Below are 26,075 nucleotides of genomic sequence, written 5' to 3'. Positions count from 1 at the left end.
AACTTCACATATTACACAAGGTCAAAGTACAAAGACATAAAACTGTCATCAATAAATAAATGTTGAGATGCCTGTACCTTAGTGTAAATGTTTACGTTACGGCATTAACAAGTTGCGCCTGCGCATGCGCGACAGCCGAGATTCTTGGCGACTTGCCAGGTCTTACCTCCGTGAGTTCGGCTTTTCTGCTGTTGCCCTTCAAAACAAAAGCTCAACATTGAGCTTTTTTCTTGTCTGGGAGCAATCTGGTTTACTTGAAAGTGATTGCAATTGTATTTCTTCTCTTATTTGAAAAAGCACAGATGCAGGAGTCACAAATGGGGATCTCATATTTATTATTATTATAATTATCTAAATCTTGTTGAAAAAAATCACCAAATCAAAGACCAGGAGCTGGATTACTGACAGCAGCTCACAGACTGCCTCAGACTGTCTGTCTGCTTATGAACTAACTACAAGCTCACAGACAGAGTTCAGTCACAGCCGTCACACTGACTGGAGTCACATGACTTGATGGCATTGTGACGAAGCTACACATAGACAGCTGTCTGAAGGTCTGTGGTTTTGGGTTAATCATTATCAAAAAAATTGCCCCCCCTCTGAGAATTTTTTCAGGAGCCGCCACTGAAACAGAGATATTGAAACTTACAATTAGAGGACATTCATCTTAACCCAGTTGACAGAGAATAGGTTCTTAAAACGTTTTATATATATATATATATATATATATATATGTATTTTCTTAATATATATTAATACCAAAATATATCTAAATATAAAAACAACACTGCTCTAATGTTGTTTTGATTACATGATATTTTTGGTTCATTTGAGATAGCCCTGCTGTATGTATTTTATTGATTTGTGTTTTTGCATTGTATTTATTTAATATTCATATTCAAAGTCTGTGTTTGTTCCTATTACTTTCGCAAATAAAAAAAAGACAAGAAGTCAAAATAAAAAGTCAAAGCTCTCAACAACAACAACAAATAGTTGTGAAGCAATTCCAATAGTTATAGTGAGGAAGAGTTCCACACCTGGTGGACAAATGTGTTCAATAGCACCTTTAAGTAAACACGCAAAATCAGCATCAAAATGTTCTGATAGTACCAGAAGTAAATGTACTAATTTTGCTGAATGGCCCTTTTTAGAAGGAAATGATATTGCTGGATTAGTTAAGGAGGCTTTTGAAGTGGTAATGATGGAGCTTTACATGCTGCTGGTGTTAAGAGAGCACCAACGTGTATTCGTATTAAGAGACAACTGAATTTAATAGCATAGAAAAATGTCAGATTTCAGAGCACTTGGGGATAGCGGTGTTCCTCAGGGCTCAATCCTGGGTCCTCTCATTCTCACAATCCACATTAATGGAAATTTAAAAAAAATCCCTATCTTGTATGTTTATATTGACAACATTTATTCTAAAAAAGTAGAAGCCTGTCAAATCTTCTTTTTGTAATTTATTATAACATCCAACAACCAGTAAACACGGACCGGCTTCTTTTTCAAACAATTTATTGATGCTTTGTTCTTGTGACACATGAGTCGACACCTTTAGTAACATTTCAACAGGATAAAGTTCAACGGACAGCGTCACGACGACCCTGACGATGGTCGTTTATAATATCTAACATGACAATGCAAGTCATATTTCATGTGTAATGTGTAAGCACATATATAACAGACAGAAGTGCTTGGCTTTGTTCCTACATTCATATACAAAAAAACTCAATATACATTCTTTACATACATACAGTACATACACAATAGGCTCCTCCTCCTTTTCATCAATACTCCCGTGTAAATGTTATCAGAGCGCAGAATCACACAGTAAGTGTGCAATAAAACTATTTATTAAATGTTTAATATTACAAATGTTAACGTCAATGCAGGTTTGAGGCAATAAGCAAATTAGGGCCGTATACAGGAAAAGGCATCACAGGATGTTGTGTTAAGGGAAAATCCCTCATACCCAACTTCCATAATTATGTGTTGAAACTTAACACATACTTAAATCATCACTAACTGCATTTTCACACAAAAAATTACATTAATGGAAATTAGGCAGAATTATACAGAATTTATGCAAAGGAATGTTTCCTTTCCTGTGTTCATCTCGGAGTTTTTCTTCTTCTTCTTGATGAATGCACACAAACATTCATTCATTAACAAATAATTATGATTGTAGAGGGAGAGGCTCGTGAGATTATTGACACTTTACAGCTCTGTTCGCTCCAGTGTTTTACGAAGAGTTTTTAGAGATGATTTTAAAAAAAAAAAGTTCAGATAATTTCCCAAGGAGCAAAGAATCCTTTAGCTGAGCTTGAAAAATGAAAATCCCCCAAATTATCAATACAAATACACAAGTATGAGATGATTACTGTTTGATTGGTTTTGTAAAGCCGTAGAAGATCCTTTGGACTTTGACTGAAGTGTTTTTTCTCTCCCTCCCATATTCACTACATCTCTTCATCACAAGTGGTAAATACTGGAATTTCCCATAAAATGCCCAGTTTCATACTTCATATTTTCCAGTATTTGCGCTGCTGTCGAGCCGAAGTTACAGGTGCATGATTCGTTACCATCGACTCGTAGCGTGACCTGAGATGCTGAAAGTCTCGCATACATGAAAATAGCAGAAGTTCGTTAAGTGTCTTTTCTACTCGGAGTGTCTTTAAGGTTTCCTCTTATTTTTTTACAAAATTAAGTCCCGTGGCGGTAACTTTAATACGCAAAGGTCCAAAAGGCAGCTCAAGAGCAAAATATATACATGAGCTAATGTCATAGAGAAATGAATACAGGAAGAAGTCAACTGGGATCAGAGAAGCTGTGAGGGGATTTAGCTCCGGTGGCCACAGTTGGTACTGCAGGTCACGTGACAGCAGCCGCCGGCCCCACAACAACCTTTTTCAAAAAAAGGCAATCAAATGTCATTTTTCTGACCATCAGAAAACATTTAAGTTTTTGCATTATGGGAATTTTGAGAAGGAGGAAATCCTATGAAAAAAAAACCGCTGAGGAATCGTGTAAAAAATATCTTTGACCCTGGTGAGCAGGAAGCCATCTTTGAACATGGCGTCCAGTTCCTCCTCACACACACACCAGTGTTAAGACCCCCGTGAGTTTGGTTCGTCTCCAGTGTCATCAGCACCGCAGGGAGTCCACCTCGCCGGTGTCCATGATCATCTCCCCCTCCTGCTCCTCTCGACAGGGGAGGCGGAGGGCGGGAGCGTCACTGGCACCTCCGCTCAGAGTCCCTCCTCCTCCTCCTCCTCCTCCTCCTCCTCCTCCTCCTCCTCCTCCTCCTCCTCCTCCTCTTTCTCCTGGCTCTGCACACATCTCCCCATCCTGACCCGTCTCCATCTCCCTGCCTGTCAATCTCTCCTCGGCCTCTTCACCCAAGCAGAGATCTTTTGAACCCGGCCCCGTCTCCGTCTCCCCGAGCGGCCCCGTCAGCCCGGGTCCCCCCAGCCCGGGTCCCCCCAGCCCGGGTCCCGTCAGCCCGGGTCCCCGCAGCCCGGCCTCCGGCGGCTGGTCTCCGGTCAGCGCCGCGGCCTCTTTGGCTTGTCGGATGCAGTTGATCCACTGCTGCTTGTTGAAGGCGTCGCTCGCCTGGAAGCTGTGGCTCTGCAGCGGACCGCCGGTCCGGTCCGAAACACGGAAAAAGTTCTTCGCTGTGAGGAGGAGGAGGAGGGGGGGGGGGGGGGGGTTATGATGGTCAGGCATGAAAACGGCGACTATTTAAATGTGTGTTTGCATTGGAGGGATTACTGACTGCGCTCATTGTTGCTGAACGCCCCTCTGATGGACCCGCCCACTCTCATCTCCCCGTCCGATAGGTCCTCCAGGTCCAGCCGCCGGATGGGGATCGGCTGGCGGCAGAGCAGGTAGCCGATTGGCTGGTCGCTCGGCGAGGCCGACCTGGTGATGACGAGCACGTCCTGGAAGAGGAAGACTTGGAGCTTCTGCAGAGAGAGAAAAGATTCTCTTAGAAATTAGTTTGAGATATTTGTAAGTGTTTTGGTTGAAACAATATATACTGTACATATATATATATATATATTATTTTTTAAATAAAAAATTCTGAAAATACAACATTTAATATATATTAAATAGTATACATATATATAAATATTAAATATAAATTAAATATATATACATATATTTTTAATATAGATATATATATATATTATTTCAATAATTTAAATAATTTTCATAAAATACACTATTTAATATATATATATATATATATACATATTTAGAGCATACGTTCATTCAAACATATTTATCAGGTATTTTTGTGCATAATTGAGTGTTTTTTTCTCCCTTTTTAAATTATTTGGCTTATATTTATATTTTATGAACCTTTAAAGAACCTAAATAAATGTAAATAAATGAAAAATATGAATCTACGATTTTACTTTTGAAATATATTTCAAAATAAAATTTCAAAACCACAGTGTTCATTTAACCTTTGGAGATAAATAGAAGAATAAGAGAGAGAGAGAGAGAGAGAGGAAATAAGTGTATAATAAATACAATAAAAGTGTAAATGTCGCTCTACTGACGAGGCCCCGGTGGTTCTTCAGCTCCCCGTGGCAGCTCAGGGTTCTGGACCGGGCGATGAGCTCGTCCCGCTGCCCGTCCTCCGCGTACAGCAGGCGGTCCTTGTAGTACTCGCACTCCGACTCCCCGGTCCGCCGGTTGATGTCCGCCACCACGCTCTGGACCATAAGCATCTGCAAAAATATGGATTTATTTCATTAATAAGCATCCAGAGTGATCAGATTTTCTTAGTTTAACATACAATATAAAAGGAATAACCATGAATTAAAAGTGATGGCCAAATCGATAGTTATATTATAGACTCACAAAGAGGTATTTATCTATTTTCAGAGTAATATTTTAAGTTTTTACTGACTTTTCATATCAGATTCTCACTTAAAGCACTCTGGGAGTCACTGGTTCACTTTTTAAGGCCCCAGCTTTTTAACTTTTATATAAAGGAATCAGAGATCTTCACACGGTGGTTCATCTTTTGTACTGACAGGTCAACTCTCGGTCAGTCTGAGGACATTAACAGGATTTAAAGGGCCAGCAGAGCCCGAAATAGAAGGCCTCCTATTGGTCAAGATCGCAAATTAAAACTTTGTCAAACCGTCACGCAGATTTACTGAAATGTTTTAAACAATGAGCCATTATTACATAGTAATTGCAGTTTACATATATGTTTAATGGTTCTGTTGTGGTTCTAAGGAACTCAATCCTCCTTCTGCCAGTGAGGTGAACCTCTCGGACCTCTCGGACCTCTTCGGGGTCAAACCTACCGCCTGGTCCAGGTGCTGCCAGTCCGGGTGGTCGCTGGCCGTGTGCTTCAGGATCTCCCTCAGCAGCAGCGGGTACTTCACCAGTCGGCTGCGGGGGATGTCCAGGAAGTTCCACAGGTCCAGCTTCCTGCTGAAGGGCGACTGGAGGCAGCGCTGCAGGAAGTCCTGGACCCGCCGGTCCTGCTTCTTCTGGTCCAGCAGCGCCTTGGCCTTCACCTGGTTGCTGCAGTACGAGGTGTAGGAGGAGAGACCGGGAAGCTGTGGGGGGGGGGGGGGGGGGGGGGGAGACACCCGGTTTATCCTCAGCACCGGAGACAATGAAACATCAGGTCCAGAACACGATGTCGCGAGGGAAGCGCTCACCCAGTCCGTCAGGATGCGGCCCACGTGCTCCGTGGACCCGTCGGGTTTCCTGGCGTCTCGGAGGCGACTCAGCAGGTCTGAGGAGAGACGGGCGCTTTAGAAATGACCCCAGAGAGCATCATGGGAACTCTGAAGTCCAGGTCTTTTGTTTCCGTGGCGTCCATAAATACATTTGCAGGAGCCTTGAAATGTACAAATTCACAGTGATACCAAAAGTTTTGTGAAAGATGAATGTGTTTTTCCGACAGAGGCCTTCGCTTTCCAGTTTTTCCACTGACTTCTACAGTCGCCCTCTGGTGGCTAACAGAGTAACTGCAGCTTCGAGTCCCTTTCAGACTTGGAACATGTGACGTTTTAAAGTTTTAAAGTTTTAATGTCCCGTATGGCTTCATACAGACATTCAATGCTACATTCAATGCTACCTTCATGCAGCGGGATCAGCGAGTCCAGAGTGCCGAAGATCTGGTTCAGTTCCTGCTCGGTCATGATTGACAGCTTCAGCATCGGGTCATGGTAGGCCTGCAGAGCATGCACACACACACACACACACACACAGACACAACACACACACATGAGCAACTCAGAAAATACAAGCAGTGAATATAGGAGGAACATCAGTTCTTTAAGGAGAAATAAAGGTTTTTATTTACCTTCTTAGCCAACTTGAGATCCTCCACCAAGTCCTGCTCGCCCTGAGCCAACTCAAATATAGCCTGCAGAGAGAAAGAGAAAAGATTATTAGAAATTAGTTTGAGATATTTGTAAGTATTTTAATTGAAATAATATATATATATCTTTTTAAAATAATTTTCAGAAAATACATTATTTAATATATATATATATGTATAAAATAGTAAATATATATTATATATATATATTTGTATATTAAATAGTGTATTTTCTGAAAATGATTTTTTATATATATACAGTATATATATATTATTTCAATATAATTTAAATAATAGATTACACTAATTAATATATGTATGTATTAAATAGTGTATTTTATTATTTAAATTATATTGAAATAATATATGTATATAAACATATATATTAAAATAGTTTATATTATATATATAAATTATATGTTTATATATATATATATATATATTAAATAGTGTTTTTTTCTGAAAAAGATGCCGGTCATGCAGATTTTTCTTAAATTCCAACTGATTGTTCGGCTGTAAAATAAATAAATAAATAAAAGGAAACCATGAACAACCTCCGAGCCGATGAACGATAGAATAAAGTCTTCCTCTCACCTCTTGTCGTTTTATCTCCTTGGGGCTCAGCGGCTGCGTCGCTCCCAGCCGGACGTCGAACGTCTCGCTCCACAGCTTGCTGTCGCGCCGCTTGGCGGCCGGGACCGTTGCCGTAGAAACCCGGGTCGCAGTCATGGATGAGGACGGGTTGGAGACTGTCGCCGAGATAACGCGCCTCTTCGTTGTAGAGGAGGAGGAGGAGAAGGGAGGAGGAAGATGAGGAGCGGCTCTCTCCGTCTGACTCTCATTACGGACACTGATGGAGCACTGCAGAGACCGAGAGACGGGTAAATAATACTATAATATACTTTAAGAATTAATAAAAGAGCCCCGTTTACACTTTGTTGTAAAAGCAGTAAAAGTATTTTTCCCTCGGACAATGTTACACGCGTCTCACTCTTGGAGCACTTCTACAAACATCTGGTTCTGTGGGGTTAAAAACATCAGGTGAAGAGGTTCACTACGTCTCCCAGAATGCACCTCTGATGTCAGGAGGATGCTAAAGCATCGCACTCTCCGCAGCATAAAGCCCTTTAGAAAAATGAGTCAATCATGGATGAAGTCGGATGTTTCATTCACGAAATCCTACGGAGAAAAAAAAGCTGCCGTTCTGATTCTGCAGCTCTGTCTCCATGGCAACAGCCGGCTGCTGAGAGTCACGGCTATTCAAAACCTGACACAAAGGGAAAGGAAGTGGCGTTCCCCCGCTCACCTGCAGCGTCTGCCCGATCCTCTTCTTCACGGGCGGCAGCAGGGCGGCCAGAGACGTCACCCTGGAGACCAGCTTACTGCGCTTGGTGCCGGGCTCCTGGAGGAGAGAGAGGGGCAGAGGTCAGTGGAGGTCAGTGGAGGCCAGTGGAGACCAGTGAAGGTCAATGGAGGAAAGTGGAGGTCAATGAAGGTTAGTGGAGGTCAGTGAAGGTTAGTGGAGGTCAGTGAAGGTCAAATACTAATATCAAATAAGGATATAAATCCTCAAATATGAAATGATAACCAACTCAATACAAAGAAGCAGATGCGCAATTAAATCAGAATCAGAATCAGAAACAGTTTTATTGCCAGGAATGTTTTCACAAACAAACGAGGAATTTTTTTTGGTGGAAGGTGCAACATTTGGACATGACAAAACAAACAACAATCAACACGACAGAAAGACAACAAATAATGTGAAGTGTTTGGGTGTGTGCTTCAAGTGGTGTGTTTTAGTTAAAGTGCATGTTAAAGTGACGTGTGTGGAGGAGGGAAGAAGAAGGAGGAGGGAGGAGGAGTGAGGAGGAGGAAGAGGAAGGAGCGGGAAGAAGGAGGAAGAAGAGGTGGTAGTCCTGGGGGTGACAGTCAGTCAGTCCGGGTTCCATTGATGAGCCCGACTGCCGACGGAAAAAACTTTGGTGTGGCGGGTGGTCTTTGTCCTGATGGACGCAGCCTCCTCCCGAGGAAGGGACTCGAACAGGGAGTGTCCAGGGTGGGAGGGTCAGCGACAATCTTTCTGGCCGCTTCAGTGACCTGGAAGTGAACAGGACCTGGAGGAAGGCAGATTGCAACCGATAACCCTCTCGGCCGAGCGGATGATGCTCTGCAGCCTGCACTTGTCTTTGGCTGTGGCTGCAGGGTGCCAGACGGTGATGGAGGAGCAGATGATGGACTCAACGATGGCCGTGTAGAATTGTACCATCATTCTCCCTGGCAGGTTGAATTTCCTCAGCTGCCTCAGGAAGAACATCCTCTGCTGGGCCTTCTTGGTGATGGAGCGGATGTTCAGCTCCCACTTGAGGTCCTGGGAGATGATGGAGCCCAGGAAGCGGTAGGACTCCACAGCGTCGACGGGAGTCACACAGGATGAGAGGGCGGGTGGGGCTGCATTCCTCCTGAAATCCACAACCATCTCCACTGTCTTTAGAGCGTTGAGCTCCAGGTTGTTCTGGCTGCACCAGGTCACCAGGTGGTCAGTCTCCCACCTGTAGGCGGTCTCGTCCCCACCAGAGATGAGTCCAATGAGGGTGGTGTCATCCGCGAACTTTAGGAGCTTGACGGACTGGTGACTGGAGGTGCAGCTGTTGGTGTACAGGGAGAACAGCAGAGGGAGAGAACACAGCCTTGGGGAACCCGTGCTGGTGGTCCGGGAGCCTGAGACGTGTTTCCCCAGCCTCACGTGCTGCTTCCTGTCGGTCAGGAAGTCTGTGATCCACCTGCAGGTGGAGTCGGGCACGTGCAGCTGGGAGAGCTTGTCCTGCAGCAGGGACGGTATGATTGTATTGAAAGCAGAGCTGAAGTCCACAAACAGGATCCTGGCGTAGGTTCCTGGGGAGTCCAGATGCTGGAGGATGTAGTGAAGGGCCATGTTGACTGCATCGTCTACAGACCTGTTGGCTCTGTAGGCGAACTGCAGGGGTCCAGGAGTGGGTCGGTGATGGTCTTGAGGTGTGACAGGACCAAGCGTTCAAAGGACTTCATGACCACAGAGGTCAGGGCGATGGGCCTGTAGTCATTGAGTCCTGTGATCTTGGGTTTTTTTGGACCGGATGATGGTGGAGGCCTTGAAGCAGGCTGGAACGTGGCATGTCTCCAGGGAGGTGTTGAAGATGTCGGTGAACACCGGAGACAGCTGGTCAGCACAGTGCTTCAGGGTGGAGGGGGAGACGGAGTCCGGGCCCGCTGCTTTGCGGGGGTTCTGCTTTTTGAACAGCCTGTTGACGTCTCTCCAGGATGACGAGGGTCGTCGCTGAGGAGATGGAGGGTGCTCCAGAGGTGTGAGCCCCTGATGGGCTGGGGGAGGGTGGGCTGATGGTCTGTGGCTTGTTGATGGGGCTGTGGGGGATGGTCTCAGGACTGCTCCATTGTCTTTCAAAGCGGCAGTAGAACTCATTTAGCTCGTCTGCCAGAAGCACGTTGTTCATGGAGTGGGGTGATTTGGGCTTGTAGTTGGTGATCTGCCTGAGCCCTCTCCAGACATAAGCAGAGTCGTTTGCTGAGAGCTGCTGTTGCAGTTTCTCAGAGTACAGACGTTTAGCATCTCTCACCGCCTTGCTAAACCTGTATTTGGACTCTGTGTACAGGTCCTTGTCCCCACTCCTGAATGCCTGGTCCTTCTGCAGTCTTAGATGTGGAAATAGACATGAGGTGTTAAAATAATGCATAAATCATTTCCACGTGTCGCATTTTATGAAGATAATCTCCCCGTGACTCGGGGAGTTTCCCCAAACGTTCAGTTCACAGAGTCCTGGCCGTGTTTGACTGGATAACGTCGTGATGCACGGAGACAGTCGACTCATCACTGACGACATGTGTGAGGAACAACGTGTCCGCTCCGAGGCTTTAACAGATTGTGTGTAGATTGTGTTATTATTACACTGGCCTCCACACACACACACACACACACACACACACGCACACACCTACGTATTATTAGGGGCAATGGAATCAGGACAATGCCACCAGGCATGTGTGTGTGTGTGTGTGTGTGTGTGCACAGTCAGCTGGAACACAGGAACCGTCTAACTCTGTTTCCATCAACACTTTCAGGAACCGGTCGACTAAAAGCAAAATCGGCCTCGGCCTTGTTTTTGTGGGTTTTCCGCCTCGATGGTCACAGACGTATTCCTCCTCTTGGAGTTTAGTCCTGAAGTTGTTTTTCAGGTTTCCCAACAGACGAGACGACGATCTCAAGCTGTGACTGAGGCCTTCAGATCAGCGGGAGGTCTGACGAGTCCACAAACACGTGAACACCAGTTGACGTGGTGACTGCCGTGTTGTCGTCTCTCAATTTCAGACGACACTGTCGTATTTATTAAAGATACACATTGTGGTTTTACAACGATTTTGGAGGGTAAATAAATAATCTGTATTATTATTTATGCTTTGTGTTTACATGTGTTGCAAAGTTCTGAGCAGCAGGTTTTCTCCTGGCAACGCACATCAAACATGTTCTCACAATGCAGGCGTGGATGGGCTGTCCATCCATCCATCTATCCATCCATCTATCCATCCATCTATCCATCCATGCATCCATCCATCTATCCATCCAACTATCCATCCATCCATATTTATATTTATATATATATATCCATCTCTCCATATCTCTCTGTCCATCTACCCATCCATCTATCTCTATATCCATCCATCTACCTATCTATTTATCCATCCATCCATCTCTCTATCAGCCAAACAAAAGTGACGTCTGAACAAAGAACATGTGGATGAAACTAGAGTTTCTATAAAACCTTTTAACTTTACTTTAATTGTTTTTTACGTGTTCTTCGCTCCGCAGATCGGATGTTTTTTTCGTCTGCGTCACGATTTCTCAAAGTAGTTTTCGTAGCATTGTTTTTACGTTTTTCTTGGGAACATATTCTTCTTCATGTGGTTGAGAAAGCACTTAGAGCCGGACCGCTCGAGTAATGATGAACAGAGCGAGAGGAACACAGAACAACAACAACAACAACAACAACAACACGAGGTTCCCTCACATGCTCAGAACCATCAGACCTCCTGGAGGCCTCCAGCTGAATCTGCTCCTACATGTGAGAAGTCGTACCAGAACTACGTCAGCATGGCTGGTGTCGGTCAGCGTATCAGCAAAGCAGGCGGGAAATGGAAAAACCTTAGAAAATATCCACAGAAATCCCTCAAAAAATGCCAGAACATTCACTTTAAAGAGAAACTATTCCAAAAAAGTCAGAAAAAAATAACCGTATGAAGCAAAACTTTGAAGTAGAAGAAGTCTTTCCTCCATCTTACCTCCACCCGTTTGCCCATGTCGTTGTCTCCGTCCCCCTTGACGAGCTCCACGGAGCATCCGGACTTAAACCGGTGGACCAGCAAGCAGAGGGGCCTCAGACCCACCACCATACCGCTCACCACTCAGCCCGGCACAGGGTCTCGGACCTTTCCCAGTACCAGGAAATACTTTCAAACTGGTCCGGGGGGGAGATGGTGGAAGTGGTAACACGTGAAGAACGAGCACGGAACCAGTAGACCTTCGAGAAGGAGTCCAAATGGAGCGTACGAGAGATGTTCTACCGGGTTTAGAATCCACAAAGAAACCCGAGCTTCGAGGAAGAGTCCGGTTCAGGTTTTGGTCCAGAAAGTCTTCCAGAAGTGAAACTTCAAGAACCTCCGAAAAGTCTTTCCTGGGCTTTGGGTCTCCAAGAGGAGCCAGAAACCAGTACAGAGAGACCCTGGTAAGACCAGTCAGGTGTGTTTGCAGAACTTTAGTCCTGGAAGGAGTTTGGTACCAGATGGGGGGTCCTGGTGGATCCAGATCGGACCTTCTGGAGCTCTTAGTCCAGGTTCCTGTCGGACTCCTCCGTCAAACAGCCGTTAAAGCTTTTCTCACTCTCAGCGATGGTCGTTCACTCCTGCTGGAAATACATGCTCTCTCTCTCTCTCTCTCTGACACACTCGCTCACCCACTTCCTTCCTTTCTCCCTTTCCCCCCTTGGCTTCTTCTCTTTCTTTTGTTCACCCCGTGAGTCTTTACCAGCAGCTCAGATCTGGATAAGAGACTCCGTCACGTCCACGGCAAGAAACCAACAACAAGTGGAATCTGCTTCCAATGCGTGATGGAGCAGAAATGTTCCTCCTCTTTTCCACGGAGCTCCATTGTTGTCCAGGAACCATTAAAAAACAATCAATGTTGAACCGGGTGACATATACACACACACACACCGTCCTGCTGCCACAAATATGTCCCTGTAAAAAGGTTGTAAAGTAGAAATTTTAGATATAAATTCCTCAAATTGTAACTGAAGTAAGAGAGAGAGAGAGAGAGATTCTCTTAGAAATGAATTTGATATATTTGTAAGCGTTTTGGTTGAAATTATATATATATATATTTTTTTATATATAAAATACACCATTTAATATATAAATAGTATATATTATATATATATTAAATAGTGTTTTCTGATTATTTTCTATGAGTGTAATATTATATATATATATATATTAAATTGTGTATTTTATACATACAAAATGTATTACGTAAGTGTAAAGTGTATTTTCAGAATTTTTATTTTAATATAACCTAAATAATTTTAAGAAAATACACTATTTAATATATATAAATATAAATAAAATAGTGTGTTCTGATTATTTTCTATTAGTGTAATATTTAATACATATATAAATATATATACAGGACTGTCTCAGAAAATTAGAATATTGTGATGAAGTTCTTTATTTTCTGTAATGCAATTAAAAAAACAAAAATGTCATGCATTCTGGATTCATTACAAATCAACTGAAATATTGCAAGCCTTTTATTCTGATTTATTGCTGATTATGGCTTACAGCTAAAGAAAACTCAAATATCCTATCTCTAAATATTAGAATATCATGAAAAAGTATACTAGTAGGGTATTAAACAAATCACTTGAATCGTCTAATTAACTCAAACACCTGCAAGGGTTTCCTGAGCCTTGACAAACACTCAGCTGTTATAAATCTTTTTTTTTACTTGGTCTGAGGAAATATTAAAATTTTATGAGATAGGATTTTAGAGTTTTCTTAAGCTGTAAACCATAATCAGCAATATTAAAAGAATAAAAGGCTTGCAATATTTCAGTTGATTTGTAATGAATCCAGAATGCATGACATTTTTGTTTTTTTAATTGCATTACAGAAAATAAAGAACTTTATCACAATATTCTAATTTTCTGAGACAGTCCTGTATATATATATTAAATAGTGTATTTTCTGAGAAAGATGCTGCTCATGCAGATTTTTCTTAAATTCCAACTGATTGTCGCCTGCAGCCAAAGCTCCGTCCTGGATTTACAGCAGTAAAGTAAAGTACTGCGAACATTTATTGTGTGTATAATTGTTTTACTACGTCTGTTCACGGAGCCCCACTGTGTGGATAAGAACACCACATGTTAGTGTTGTTGGCTTAGGTTTGGTAAAAAGAGAGATGAGGGTCAGGGTCAGGCACGTGGTTGTTCTAGAGCTGACACATTCAGGGCTTATCAATTCAGAGTTTCAGTCACTTGTTCAAGAAAATTCTTTGTTTTCCCAGATGAATCAAGTGGAAGTATAAACTGAATATATTTTGGGTTGGACAGAACGAGGCATAAGAAAACACCCTGAGCTCTGGGGGGGATTTTAATGGGCATTTTATTGACTTTATTGCCATTTATACGACTATTTTCTGCCATTTTCAAGACAGAACGATGGTTAAGATCTGGTTAGAAATCCGGGGAATGAAGACGATGTAATGCCCATTATAATAAGTACACTAATTATAGCTTTGGTACACGAGGAGCCAAAACAAAGCATGGGGATCAGCGCTATGTGATGACTCAGAATAACACTGTTCCCATGGTTTCCTGTGAGCACTGTGACCTCTGACCCGACGTGGAACCCACCTCAATATTAGATAACGAACGCTGGCCTGGAGACGCGGCGCCATTGTGTGCGATTACAACCGTTTTGGTCGTGGACGCCCAGAACAAGAGTCACTGATCCCAGAACAGCTTCAGTCATCTCCACTGACTCAGAGCAACATGCCTCGTCTCACCAAGTACATCAATAAAGATGTGTCCTTGGATTCAACAGAAGTTTAGTAAAATATCACCGGATGTGAACAGTATCAGCAGTTTTTAGTAGGAAATAATGATCAAAGTATGATGATAGAATATATATTTTATTAATATATTTTATTATATATATGTATATTAATCTATTTTATTATATATAATAAAATATCTAAATATTTGTATATAAAATATATTGTATTAATATATATTTACATATATATAAATGAATATAATATATTTTATTATATATAATATATTTTATATATATATATATATAATAACATACATCAATAAAATATGTAATATATTTTATGATATATCAATATATAAAATAAAATGTGTTAGTAAAATATATATTATATAAATATATATATATAATATTTTATTATCAGACTTTGTTCGTGACCTACTAAAAACTACTGATACTGTATATATTTTGGACGGACATGGATGGGGGGGGGATGTCCAACCCCTAAATATATATTATAAGTACAGCCATTATATCTCTAACCCTAATGCTAACTACCTCTGGTTCATTAGAGTTTGTACAGATATAGGAAAAAAGATGATAATAAATAATTAGCTTCGTTAAAATACAGAACATTTAAAAAGATATCAGTAGGAAAAAAAATAGCCTGCTTTTATTCTGAAGGCCTTATTTGTGAACACATCTTTTCCTCCCAGTTCAATAACCCCTGACCTCGGTTTACTGAAGCACGTCGATCACTGTTAATCCAGCGAGCGGCCCGAGGCCTCGGAAGAAGTTAATTAACTCACGAAAACATCGATAACTTCCATCAAGCAGGAACGAGAGGAAACGACAGCAGGACCGCGGCGTGATTTCACATTTTAAAATGACTCAAACCATCATCAAAATGATCAGATATTTATTTGTATATATCAACTTATTGATGAATACTTTCAGCTGTACTTGTAAGTACCGCTGGGTAGTTTTAATTTATTAAAAAAACTTCTATCTTCTATCTCATGACCTTTTCATGTGTTTTTGTAATGCAAAATACTAACTTAAGTAAGTAACAAGTAACTAAAGTACCTAAATCGTGTACTTATTATTATTATTTATTATTACTTCAATGCAGTATTTCAATACATATAATTATATTCCACCACTGAGAAGTTCATTCTGCTCCTGATTCTCTTATTTAAGTTATTGATATTTTCATGAAACTTAACTTTATTCTTTTATCGGCTCCACTGTCATGTCTTTATTTTACAAATCCTAAAAATAGATCGTATTTAGGTCAGCTAAACAAAAATGAATTGGGAAATTTCTCTTTTTATTATATCTTCCATAAACTCAACGGCCACTTTATTAAATCCATCCGTTGTAAATCAGTATGACATCTCTGGCGTGAATTATTTTACCTTTAAAACTTTTTTACTGCGATTGTAATAAATGTGTAAATTCAATTATAAATGTATTGTTCAGGTCATCCTCATTAATAAACATGTACTTGAATCAACATCACTACGACAAACAAACTAAACATTAATAAGCAAATATAAAAGTAGTTTTGAGGCATCACATCGTACAGGTGTACCTAATAAAGTGGCCACCGAGCGTGAATTATAATATTGAACTCTACACAAAATAACTGATTAGCACCAAATTACTGACACACAAAATAAAGTGAATATGACGATGTCGGGTATGTTCTGCTGCCATGACCTTTGACCTTTAGGCCTGAGCCGTCTCCGGTCTGGAGGCACAATGTGGCCGTGTGTGAGTCACCGGGCTGCAGGAGGGAAACAATGGAGTGGGGACTCTCCTCCAGGTGCTGGTTGGAGAAATAAGAGCGATGGTCTGTATCGAACCGGCTGGACATCCTGTGTTAGACGGAGACGCCCGGGTAGCACCGAGGGCCGCTGAGGCGGGGCCCAACATGAGGGCCGAGGGCCCCCGAGGGTCCGCCGGTACGACAATCAGAGGACAATATGGTCAAATGTCCTATTTATTTTAAATGTTCTATTGTTTCCTTCTTCACTGGGATGAAGACTGGGTGTGACTAATACTAGACCAGTCATACTTCCTTAGACGCAGATATTTAAGCTGCCGTTTAATCAACTTATTCTTTCTTAAAGTACAAAATATGTGAATTAATTAATTAAAAATGTAAATGGAGTTCATTCAGTTCTAAAAAAAGATATTATGATAGGTATAGTATGGACTTATATATACCAGTAAAGGTCACCAGTGAAGGTCACCGTCACCAGTGAACACGGAGCAGAGGAGGTTCAGAGGAGCTGCACTTACGTTGATGTCCAGACTGCAGAGGCTGAGGGAGTCTGCATCTCTGCTGGCCTGCTTCCTCTTCTTCTGCCACACACACACACACACACACACACACACACACACACACACACACACACACACACACACACACACACACACACACACACACACACACACACACACACACACACACACACACACACACACACACACACACACACACACACACACGTTCGTAAGAAGCAGCGCTCGATAGAAACAATTTTGTTTTATTTTTACGCTGAATCAAGCGACTGAAATGTGACGGTTTAGTTTGAAGTGAGAAAACACGGCCGGCCCCAAGCCTGCAGATATGTAAATATGTAATTGTATTTAATTAATAATATTTTATAAATAATATTGAATTATATTTAATTCACAATATTTAATTTATTTAATTAATCATTTTTCATCTTTTTAATTAACAATATTTAATTTATATAATTAATCATATTTAATTCATAATATTTCATTGTATTTAATTCATAACATTTAATTGTATTTAATTAATAATATTTCATTCATTTAATTTATAATATTGTATTTATTATAATGTATCCATTGTTTTTCTGTTTAATAAAAATTAAAAGTGTGATTATTATTATTATCATGAAGACTTTAACAGAAGGTCACGCCAGGTGACCTCTGTGGTAACTTAGTGCTGCCATGACAACGACAAACAGGAAGAAAACACACAAACACTTGATGAGGAAGTGAGGAGGAGGAGGAAGGAGAAGAGTAAAGTGGAATGGTGTCAAGGAGGTTTAAAGAGATATGAGATGGAAAGAAGGAGGTAGGAGACACGGAGAGAAGAGGAAAGGAAAAATTAAAAGGTGATGAAAGGAGAGGAGATGGGATTTAAATAAGGAGAGAGGAGACACAGAGAGACAAGGAGACATTAAGATTAAAGAGTGAGGAAAGGAGAGGAGACAAAGGGAGAAGAAGACGAGGGAGCAGAGGTTACAGGAGAGGAGACGGAGGTGAATAAGAGAGGAGACGAGAAGAGGAAAAGGAGGAGACGAGGAGATGAAAAACAGGAGACGAGGAGAGGAGACGAGGATGTAGGGCTCCGTGCAGCAGAGAGCAACAATAGCAGGAAGTCTGCCGTTTGTTGAGTATTGTGTTGTTGGCCGGATGTTACACAACCTGGCAGACGGCACCTTTAACTCACCGTCGCTATAGAAACCAATGAGGGGGAGGAGCCTGTTCCTCCAGAGCACATAAGGTCCTTCCTCCAGATGCAACTTAAGAAATATAACTACTGGTTTTCTTGCAGAGGGTTAAACGAGAAGATTGATCTCTGGTTAAACGTCCGTTAGCGTAGCTTAGCATAAACAATGGAAGCGGGTCTAAAGGTTAGCCTCGGCCCAACGGTCATTTGGTAAAGAAACGTGAGAATAAAGTTTGGTATTCAATTTAGTTTCATATGAATTAGTTTATTGTAGCTTTGGGTTGGAGTAGATTTCATTATTGAGGTTGTCACGTCGCCTTAAAGCAAGTTAGTGAAGAACAATGTTTTTAATTTTAGAGTTAAAATAGATAAATGACATTTAAAAAGTGTAGAAACTACTTGTCATATTTCTGTTTGTGGGGTTTAAGTTTGTTTTGATGACACTCGTTATGCTAATCGTTTATATATTAATACATTAATCGGTTAATACATTCCGTGTCTATTTTTTTATTTTATGTTTTTGTGTTCTTTTTTATATGGTTGCCATGGTAACGGCTATAAAACAGTCGGAAGTTGTTTGCGTCACATTATAATAATATACTTACTGCACCCTGCTCTTTGTGCATGCATGTTATATTATAAGTACATGTACATAAGTACTTGTAACAAGTACTTCTTACATGTACTGTAGACCATGTGGATTAGAATAAGTAAGGCCTGTGGTACTCCACACGCCTCCTGAAGTACCCGTTACTACTATAGAATATTATTTAAATACATTAACACAGCGTAATATTGACCCACTTCACACATGCAGTGAGTATCTTTTACTTTTTACTACTCTTTAGTTCATACTTTTAAAAGCTGAACCCTGGATGAAGTGTTTCTGATTTCTTCGTGTCTCTAGAACGTTCCTCCCTCATCGATCCCGTCAGCTGGTCCTTGAGTGAAATGCATTCTGGGATACGTAGTGCTGAACTCACCTGATAGTACACAAACAGACAGCAGCCCATCGTCAAGTCTAGACCTGCTCCTCCAACACAGTGTCAGGGAGCTCTCTCTCCTCTTCCTCCTCTTCCTCCTCTTCCCCCTCCTCCTCCAGGCCACTTTGAGTTCACCCCCAAGGTCACGTGCGCTCTCTTCTCCTCCTCAGGGGCATCTGGGATCACTTCTCCTCCTTTATGTTCTCTCCTCGTTGAAATCCCTCCTTCATATCATCTCCTCCTTCTCCTTCTCCTCCTTCTTCTCCTCCTCCTCCTTCTTCTCCTCCTTCTCCTCCTCTTCTCCTCCTTCTCCTTCTTCTTATTTGTCTTCTTCTTCTTCTCCTTCTTCTTCTTCTCCTTCTCCTTCTTCTTCTTCTTCTTATTTGTCTTCTTCTTCTTCTTCTCCTCCTCCTCCTTCTCCTCCTCCTCCTCCTGCTCCTTCTTCTCCTCCTTCTTCTTCTTCTTCTCCTCCTCCTCCTGCTCCTTCTTCTCCTCCTTCTTCTATTCCTCCTCCAGTATTCTCCTTCTTCTTCGTCCTATTCTTCTTCTACTCCTTCTTCTTCTCCTCCTTCTTTTCCTCCTTGTTCTTGTTCTTCTCTTTCGTCTCCTTGTTCTTGTTCTTCTTCGTCTCCTTCTTCTACTCCCTCTTCTCCTTATACTCTTTCTTCTTCTTCTGTCTTTCTTTTCTCCTCCTCAGTCAGATTCTTTTTAAATGTTCTCCTTCTCCTCCTCGGTCTCAATATGAAGCTCCTCAGCTTCACCTCCTCTCTGAGTGGATCGCCAGACGCTCAGGAACAGGAACCCTTCACAATGTGTGTGTGTGTGTGTGTGTGTGTGTGTGTGTGTGTGTGTGTGTGTGTGCGTGCCTGTGTGTGTGTGTGTGTGCGCGTGTGTGTGTGTGTGTGTGTGTGTGTGTGTGCGTGCCTGTGTGTGTGTGTGTGAGTGTGCGTGCCTGTGTGTGTGTGTGTGCGTGTGTCCCCTCAGTTCCCATTGGACAAACAGGAAGTGACGGTCGTCGGGGGAAACAAGGCGTCTATAATTAGGAGCGACAGGAGACACGGAGACACCGGCAGAGAGACGCGGAAAGAAAAACACGTTTAAAATGTTTAAAGAGGAGGAGATGTTAATGTTGAGACGACCTCGACACCTCCTCCTGGAGCAGAGACTCCTCAAGAGGAGGAGATGTTAATGTTGAGACGACCTCGACACCTCCTCCTGGAGCAGAGACTCCTCAAGAGGAGGAGATGTTAATGTTGAGACGACCTCGACACCTCCTCCTGGAGCAGAGACTCCTCAAGAGGAGGAGATGTTAATGTTGAGACGACCTCGACACCTCCTCCTGCAGCAGAGACTCCTCAAGAGGAGGAGATGTTAATGTTGAGACAACCTCGACACCTCCTCCTGGAGCAGAGACTCCTCAAGAGGAGGAGATGTTAATGTTGAGACGACCTCGACACCTCCTCCTGGAGCAGAGACTCCTCAAGAGGAGGAGATGTTAATGTTGAGACGACCTCGACACCTCCTCCTGGAGCAGAGACTCCTCAAGAGGAGGAGATGTTAATGTTGAGACGACCTTGACACCTCCTCCTGGAGCAGAGACTCCTCAAGAGGAGGAGATGTTAATGTTGAGACGACCTCGACACCTCCTCCTGCAGCAGAGACTCCTCAAGAGGAGGAGATGTTAATGTTGAGACGACCTCGACACCTCCTCCTGGAGCAGAGACTCCTCAAGACTCCTCAAGAGGAGGAGATGTTAATGTTGAGACGACCTCGACACCTCCTCCTGGAGCAGAGACTCCTCAAGAGGAGGAGTTGTTAATGTTGAGACGACCTCGACACCTCCTCCTGGAGCAGAGACTCCTCAAGAGGAGGAGTTGTTAATGTTGAGACGACCTCGACACCTCCTCCTGCAGCAGAGACTCCTCAAGAGGAGGAGATGTTAATGTTGAGACGACCTCGACACCTCCTCCTGGAGCAGAGACTCCTCAAGAGGAGGAGTTGTTAATGTTGAGACGACCTCGACACCTCCTCCTGCAGCAGAGACTCCTCAAGAGGAGGAGATGTTAATGTTGAGACGATCTCGACACCTCCTCCTGGAGCAGAGACTCCTCAAGAGGAGGAGTTGTTAATGTTGAGACGACCTCGACACCTCCTCCTGGAGCAGAGACTCCTCAAGAGGAGGAGATGTTAATGTTGAGACGACCTCGACACCTCCTCCTGGAGCAGAGACTCCTCAAGAGGAGGAGATGTTAATGTTGAGACGACCTCGACACCTCCTCCTGCAGCAGAGACTCCTCAAGAGGAGGAGATGTTAATGTTGAGACGACCTCGACACCTCCTCCTGGAGCAGAGACTCCTCAAGAGGAGGAGATGTTAATGTTGAGACGACCTCGACACCTCCTCCTGGAGCAGAGACTCCTCAAGACTCCAAGTGACTCATAAAGACTCACTAAGACTCATTAAGACTTAAAGACTCCTAAAGACTCATAAAGACTCCTAAAGACTCATAAAGACTCATAAAGATTCACTAAGACTCACTAAGACTCACTAAGACTCATTAAGACTTCTTAAAGACTCCTAAAGACTCCTAAAGACTCATTGAGACTCATTAAGACTCCTAAAGACTCATTAAGACTCCTAAAGACTCCTTCTAGCTTTAACATGGTTTCAGCTCCTCTAGCAGGACCAGGAGGTGATGTCGGCCTCCAGAAGTATGACTTATAGAGAGAGAGAGAGATCCATATATCATCACTATTGGATGGATTCTGTGCACTTAATTAATGTGATATTAGAGGCATAAACATCCTGAATTAATATGATATTATAGCTATAATCATCCTAAATTAATGTGATATTAGGGCCATAATCATCCTTAATTAATGTAATATTAGGGCCATAATCATCCTTAATTAATGTGATATTAGAGGCATAAACATCCTTAATTAATATATTATAGCTATAATCATCCTTAATTAATGTGATATTAGGGCCATAATCATCCTTAATTAATGTAATATTAGGGCCATAATCATCCTTAATTAATGTGATATTAGGGCCATAATCATCCTTAATTAATGTGATATTAGGGCCATAATCATCCTTAATTAATGTAATATTAGGGCCATAATCATCCTTAATTAATTTAATATTAGGGCCATAATCATCCTTAATTAATGTAATATTAGGGCCATAATCATCCTTAATTAATGTGATATTAGAGGCATAAACATTCTTAATTCAATGTAATGTAGTAATAGGTCTTAATTGAGTAAATAATTGTGTCTTACCCCTCTGAGGGACCAGCTGTCAGGAGACAGGAGAGAGAAGGAGGAGCCATGTTTCTTCTGCAGCTTCAACCTGAAGGAAGTAACAAAAGAAAAATAAGAGATGAAGGGAGGAAGAAAGGAGAGATACATTTGTGGGAGGAAATTAGTGCTCACTGTTCCTAAACTCTCTGGAGCTTTTATGAGCAACTTAGATAAGTTCAAGGAGCCATTTCCTAATTTAGTTGGAAGACTTTAAAAGGATGCAAGAACAAAGGACGTGCCTCCGACTGAATGAGTGGAGTAGAGTTGTGCAGAGCGCCCTCTGGTGGCAGCTGATGGTCAGTGCACGTGAACCAGAAACAGACTCACGGGTCTATTATACATGAAAGTTTGATTTTATCTCAAGGGTTCAATATAAAAGGGTTCATATATATTGGGGTGAGAGAGAGAGATCATCTTGAGAGCTCTCTCGTTGTAAAGTCCATTTCATTACAAAAAATACTCGTACCCACACAACACATAGTTATCACAGTGATGCATTGTGGGTCATGTAGGCCCACCGAATGACGCTATAGATTTTTGAACCAACCGGAAACCAACTAAACTTGTTCTTCAATTGTATCTGATCAAAGCACTGAGTATTCCTGTGTGTGTGCATGTGTGTGTGTGTGTGTACATTATGTGTTTTAATATGTGTGTTTAAGTGTGTGACTCATTCATTCTTGGGAGTTTCCAATAGCACAAATAATAATCTCACCCTGGATGCACACACACACACACACACACACACACACACACTTGTACGCATTTATAATCCTGCTTCATTTAACCCCATCTGTTTCTAACTCTCAGTGAACACACACACACACACACACACACACACACACTGTAGTTTATTTTGACTCAATCGCATATAAACCACTGAATGTTTTATTCATCCGCTGCTGAAAGTAACTCTGCCCTGAGCAGCTGATCTCAGGTCAGAACCAATGAACTCCGATCATGTTTATTAACTAAATTAAATCTTTTAATTCAGCTTAATAAAAAAAAATGTTTTAAGTAAATAGTAATAATAGGATTTAAATATATTAATTATGTCATCCATCGAGCAAAATTGCTAAATATTCTCGTTTGACGATTTTCTGCTTTTCTCTTCTTTTTAATATATATATATATATATATATATTTGTTGGTGGTGGTGTTTTAATACTTGTGCTAATATAGTTTCATAACTTACACCAACATGTTTTCTTCAATAAATGTTTTAATTATCTCCAATAAATGAGTTATTTTACTCCAATAAATATGTTATTTTTCTCCAATAAACAAGTCATTTATTTACAATAAACGTGTCATTTATTTTACAATAAATGTCTTATTTTTCTATGAGAAATGTTGTTTTTCTCCAATAAACGTTTTATTTTCCTCCAATAAATGTTTAATTTTTCTACAATAAAACAGGTTTTTTCTCTCCATGTAAAAATGAAAGTTCTCGAAACACAAGCAGCTGCACAAGAATTTTGTGTATAAAAGAATAAATGTTAAAAAGTCCGAGCTTGCTTCCGATCCATGACATCAAATGAATAATTAAAAAGAGATTAATGATATTAAATCCTCCATAAAGACAAAACAATGCAAATCTCTAGCTGGCGAGCTCTCCTTTCAGTTTCCACTCGTCATCTATTTGACATTTATTCTGATTACGATGCACACACACACACGCACACACACACACGCACACACACACGCACACACACCTCCGTGGACCAGCGGGGCCGCATTCTGCCGGCAGAACTATGCTGACATTACCCACAGAACAATGCAGCAGAACCAGGTTCCTTCATTCCAGAGTCGGTTGACGTGACCGAATATATTTAAAAACATTTATACGTTAGACACATTAAAGTATAGGGACTTTATTCTGTTGATTTAATGTGTACATGAACAATAAATCAAATCTTTAGCTCCCTTTAGACGCTTTAGAGATGTTTCCCTCAGGAGGAGACCAAAAACAGAGATAAAAGTACATTAACTCAAGGACTGAACTTAAATGCAATTTAGACATAATTTAATTTAATGCTACTTAACGCTTTTACGCCACTACATTTATTTGACATAAATTAAATGTGTGTATTATATTACTAATCTTCCCATTTAACATTTGTATTTAACAGAATAATATAATATTCTATCATAATATAATAATGTGAGAGGAGCTGTTCTGCATAATGGGTGTTTTTACTCTAAGTGTTTATTTTGCTGGCTTTAAATCACTTTTTATTCACATTTAATTAAAAAGTATAGGTATACATTTATAATGGAGGTTTATATATTTTCCTCAATACACACAACCTAATGGCCAAATTAAACAACACAAGATTTTTCTTGGATCGCTATATTCTCATCAAAGACAAATAAATGAATGTACATTTGTAATATTTTTTGTTTTAACATTTTTAATTTAGATTTTTTTTAAATCTTTTTTTTATTTATTTATTTATTTTTAAATTGTAATAAAACATGTGAGGGAATGCATTTAATGTAGTATTTGTTGACTAATAAAGGTTCTGAGTCAAAGTAGAAATACCACAGTGTGGAGATATTTAATTTGTTAATAAAGTAAAAGGCTAAATTAACTTAAAAGTACAAAAAGTTCTAGTACAGATGCAGAATGGCTAATATTAGAATAGTTTCTTATAATAACTAATGCATTAATGTGTTCATCGCTTTAATGTCACATTCATTTGCATCATCAGATATGAAAGTTACTACATTTATCAAACTAATGTGGTGGCGTGAAAAGTTCATTACTTCAAAATAAAATGTAGTGAAGTACTTGAGTAAATATATTGAGTTATGATGCTCTTCTTCTTCTACCATTGTTAGTATCAGTGAGCATCCACATCAATCTACCATGCTGAAACAGTGTGTGTGTGCGTGTGTGTGTGTGTGTGTGTGTGTGTGTGTGTGTGTGTGTGTGTGTGTGTGCAGACTATAAGTCACTCTGAGGCAAACTTGTGACTCAGAGGCAGCAACAAAAACCTCTTTTCTTCTTATTCTCTCTCTTTTTAAAACACTGTATGCGTGTGTGGTCTCTCGATGCAGACAGGCAGGCAGACAGACAGACAGACGGACAGACAGGCAGACAGACATGCAGACAGGTGGAAGAGTGAACCGTCTCCCCCCCCCCCCCCCCCCTTTACATTCTTCTTCTCTCACACATAAAAGGCTCAATTTAAATCACGTTTCTTCTTCTTCTTCTTCTTTACCCAGACCCCTCTCTTCCTCACCTTGAACCCGGCTGACATGCATCACCTGCCGGCATCGGGCTGCAGCTCCTCCCCGCGATCCCGCAGCGGATCCACAACCAACCGGTTCTTTATCTTCTTTATCTTTATCTTTTCTTTAAAAAACCAAACACCTCACAGTTTCCGGCTGAATTTCACGTTTCCGGCGGGACGAAAACAAAAGTTCCAAAGTAAGGGAAGTCAAGAGTCAAACTCGAGTCGGAAGATTGAGGCTGAACAACAACAGCCGCGGAGTTCTTTCATGTAGCCGCCGTCAAGCGCGAGGCGTCTCTCGCTTCCGGTGGCGCCTTCAAAGTAAGAGCCGTTGGATTGAGTGATATATTTGTAGGTACATAACTAATATATTACGTTATTCTAAAATCAAAAGAATAATTATACTTTTGATACTTCAAGTGTATTTTGATGATTATTCTTTTGCACCTTTGAATTAATTGTGAATGCAAGACGTTTGGCTTGTAACATTATGATCACATAATGATCACAATTTAAGAATTCTGATTTTGTAAAAACTTTTTAGAATGTCAACATTTTACAACTTTTTTTATGACGAGAAATACATTTAGAAAAGAA

The 26,075-nt window shown here is 41.2% G+C and overlaps 1 protein-coding gene across 6 annotated transcripts; it reads right to left on the bottom strand.

Annotated features, from left to right (window-relative positions):
- Positions 1-1,498: 1,498 nt before the first annotated feature.
- Positions 1,499-25,716, bottom strand: arhgef3 (Rho guanine nucleotide exchange factor (GEF) 3). Of its 6 annotated transcripts, XM_056437762.1 has the most exons (12): positions 25,488-25,716; positions 22,219-22,288; positions 16,760-16,822; positions 7,665-7,760; positions 6,953-7,219; positions 6,341-6,403; positions 6,113-6,209; positions 5,691-5,767; positions 5,328-5,585; positions 4,569-4,739; positions 3,776-3,965; positions 1,499-3,674 (listed from the first exon to the last, which is right to left on the bottom strand). In XM_056437762.1, the coding sequence occupies exons 1-12, from the start codon at positions 25,520-25,522 to the stop codon at positions 3,145-3,147; spliced, it is 1,917 nt and encodes a 638-aa protein (XP_056293737.1). In that variant the 5' UTR covers positions 25,523-25,716; the 3' UTR covers positions 1,499-3,144. The 6 variants fall into 6 exon arrangements, with proteins under 6 accessions (XP_056293737.1, XP_056293739.1, XP_056293740.1 ...); XM_056437764.1 differs by lacking the exons at positions 22,219-22,288; positions 25,488-25,716 and adding an exon at positions 18,932-19,189; XM_056437765.1 differs by lacking the exons at positions 22,219-22,288; positions 25,488-25,716 and adding an exon at positions 18,932-19,189 and having other exon boundaries at positions 16,760-16,819.
- Between the last annotated feature and the right edge of the window lie 359 nt (positions 25,717-26,075).

This window comes from Pseudoliparis swirei, chromosome 18, assembly GCF_029220125.1.
Source record: "Pseudoliparis swirei isolate HS2019 ecotype Mariana Trench chromosome 18, NWPU_hadal_v1, whole genome shotgun sequence".
NCBI classification, from domain to species: Eukaryota; Metazoa; Chordata; class Actinopteri; order Perciformes; family Liparidae; genus Pseudoliparis; species Pseudoliparis swirei.
Note: the sequence above shows the minus strand (reverse complement) of the source record. Positions and strands in the feature narration are given on the sequence as shown.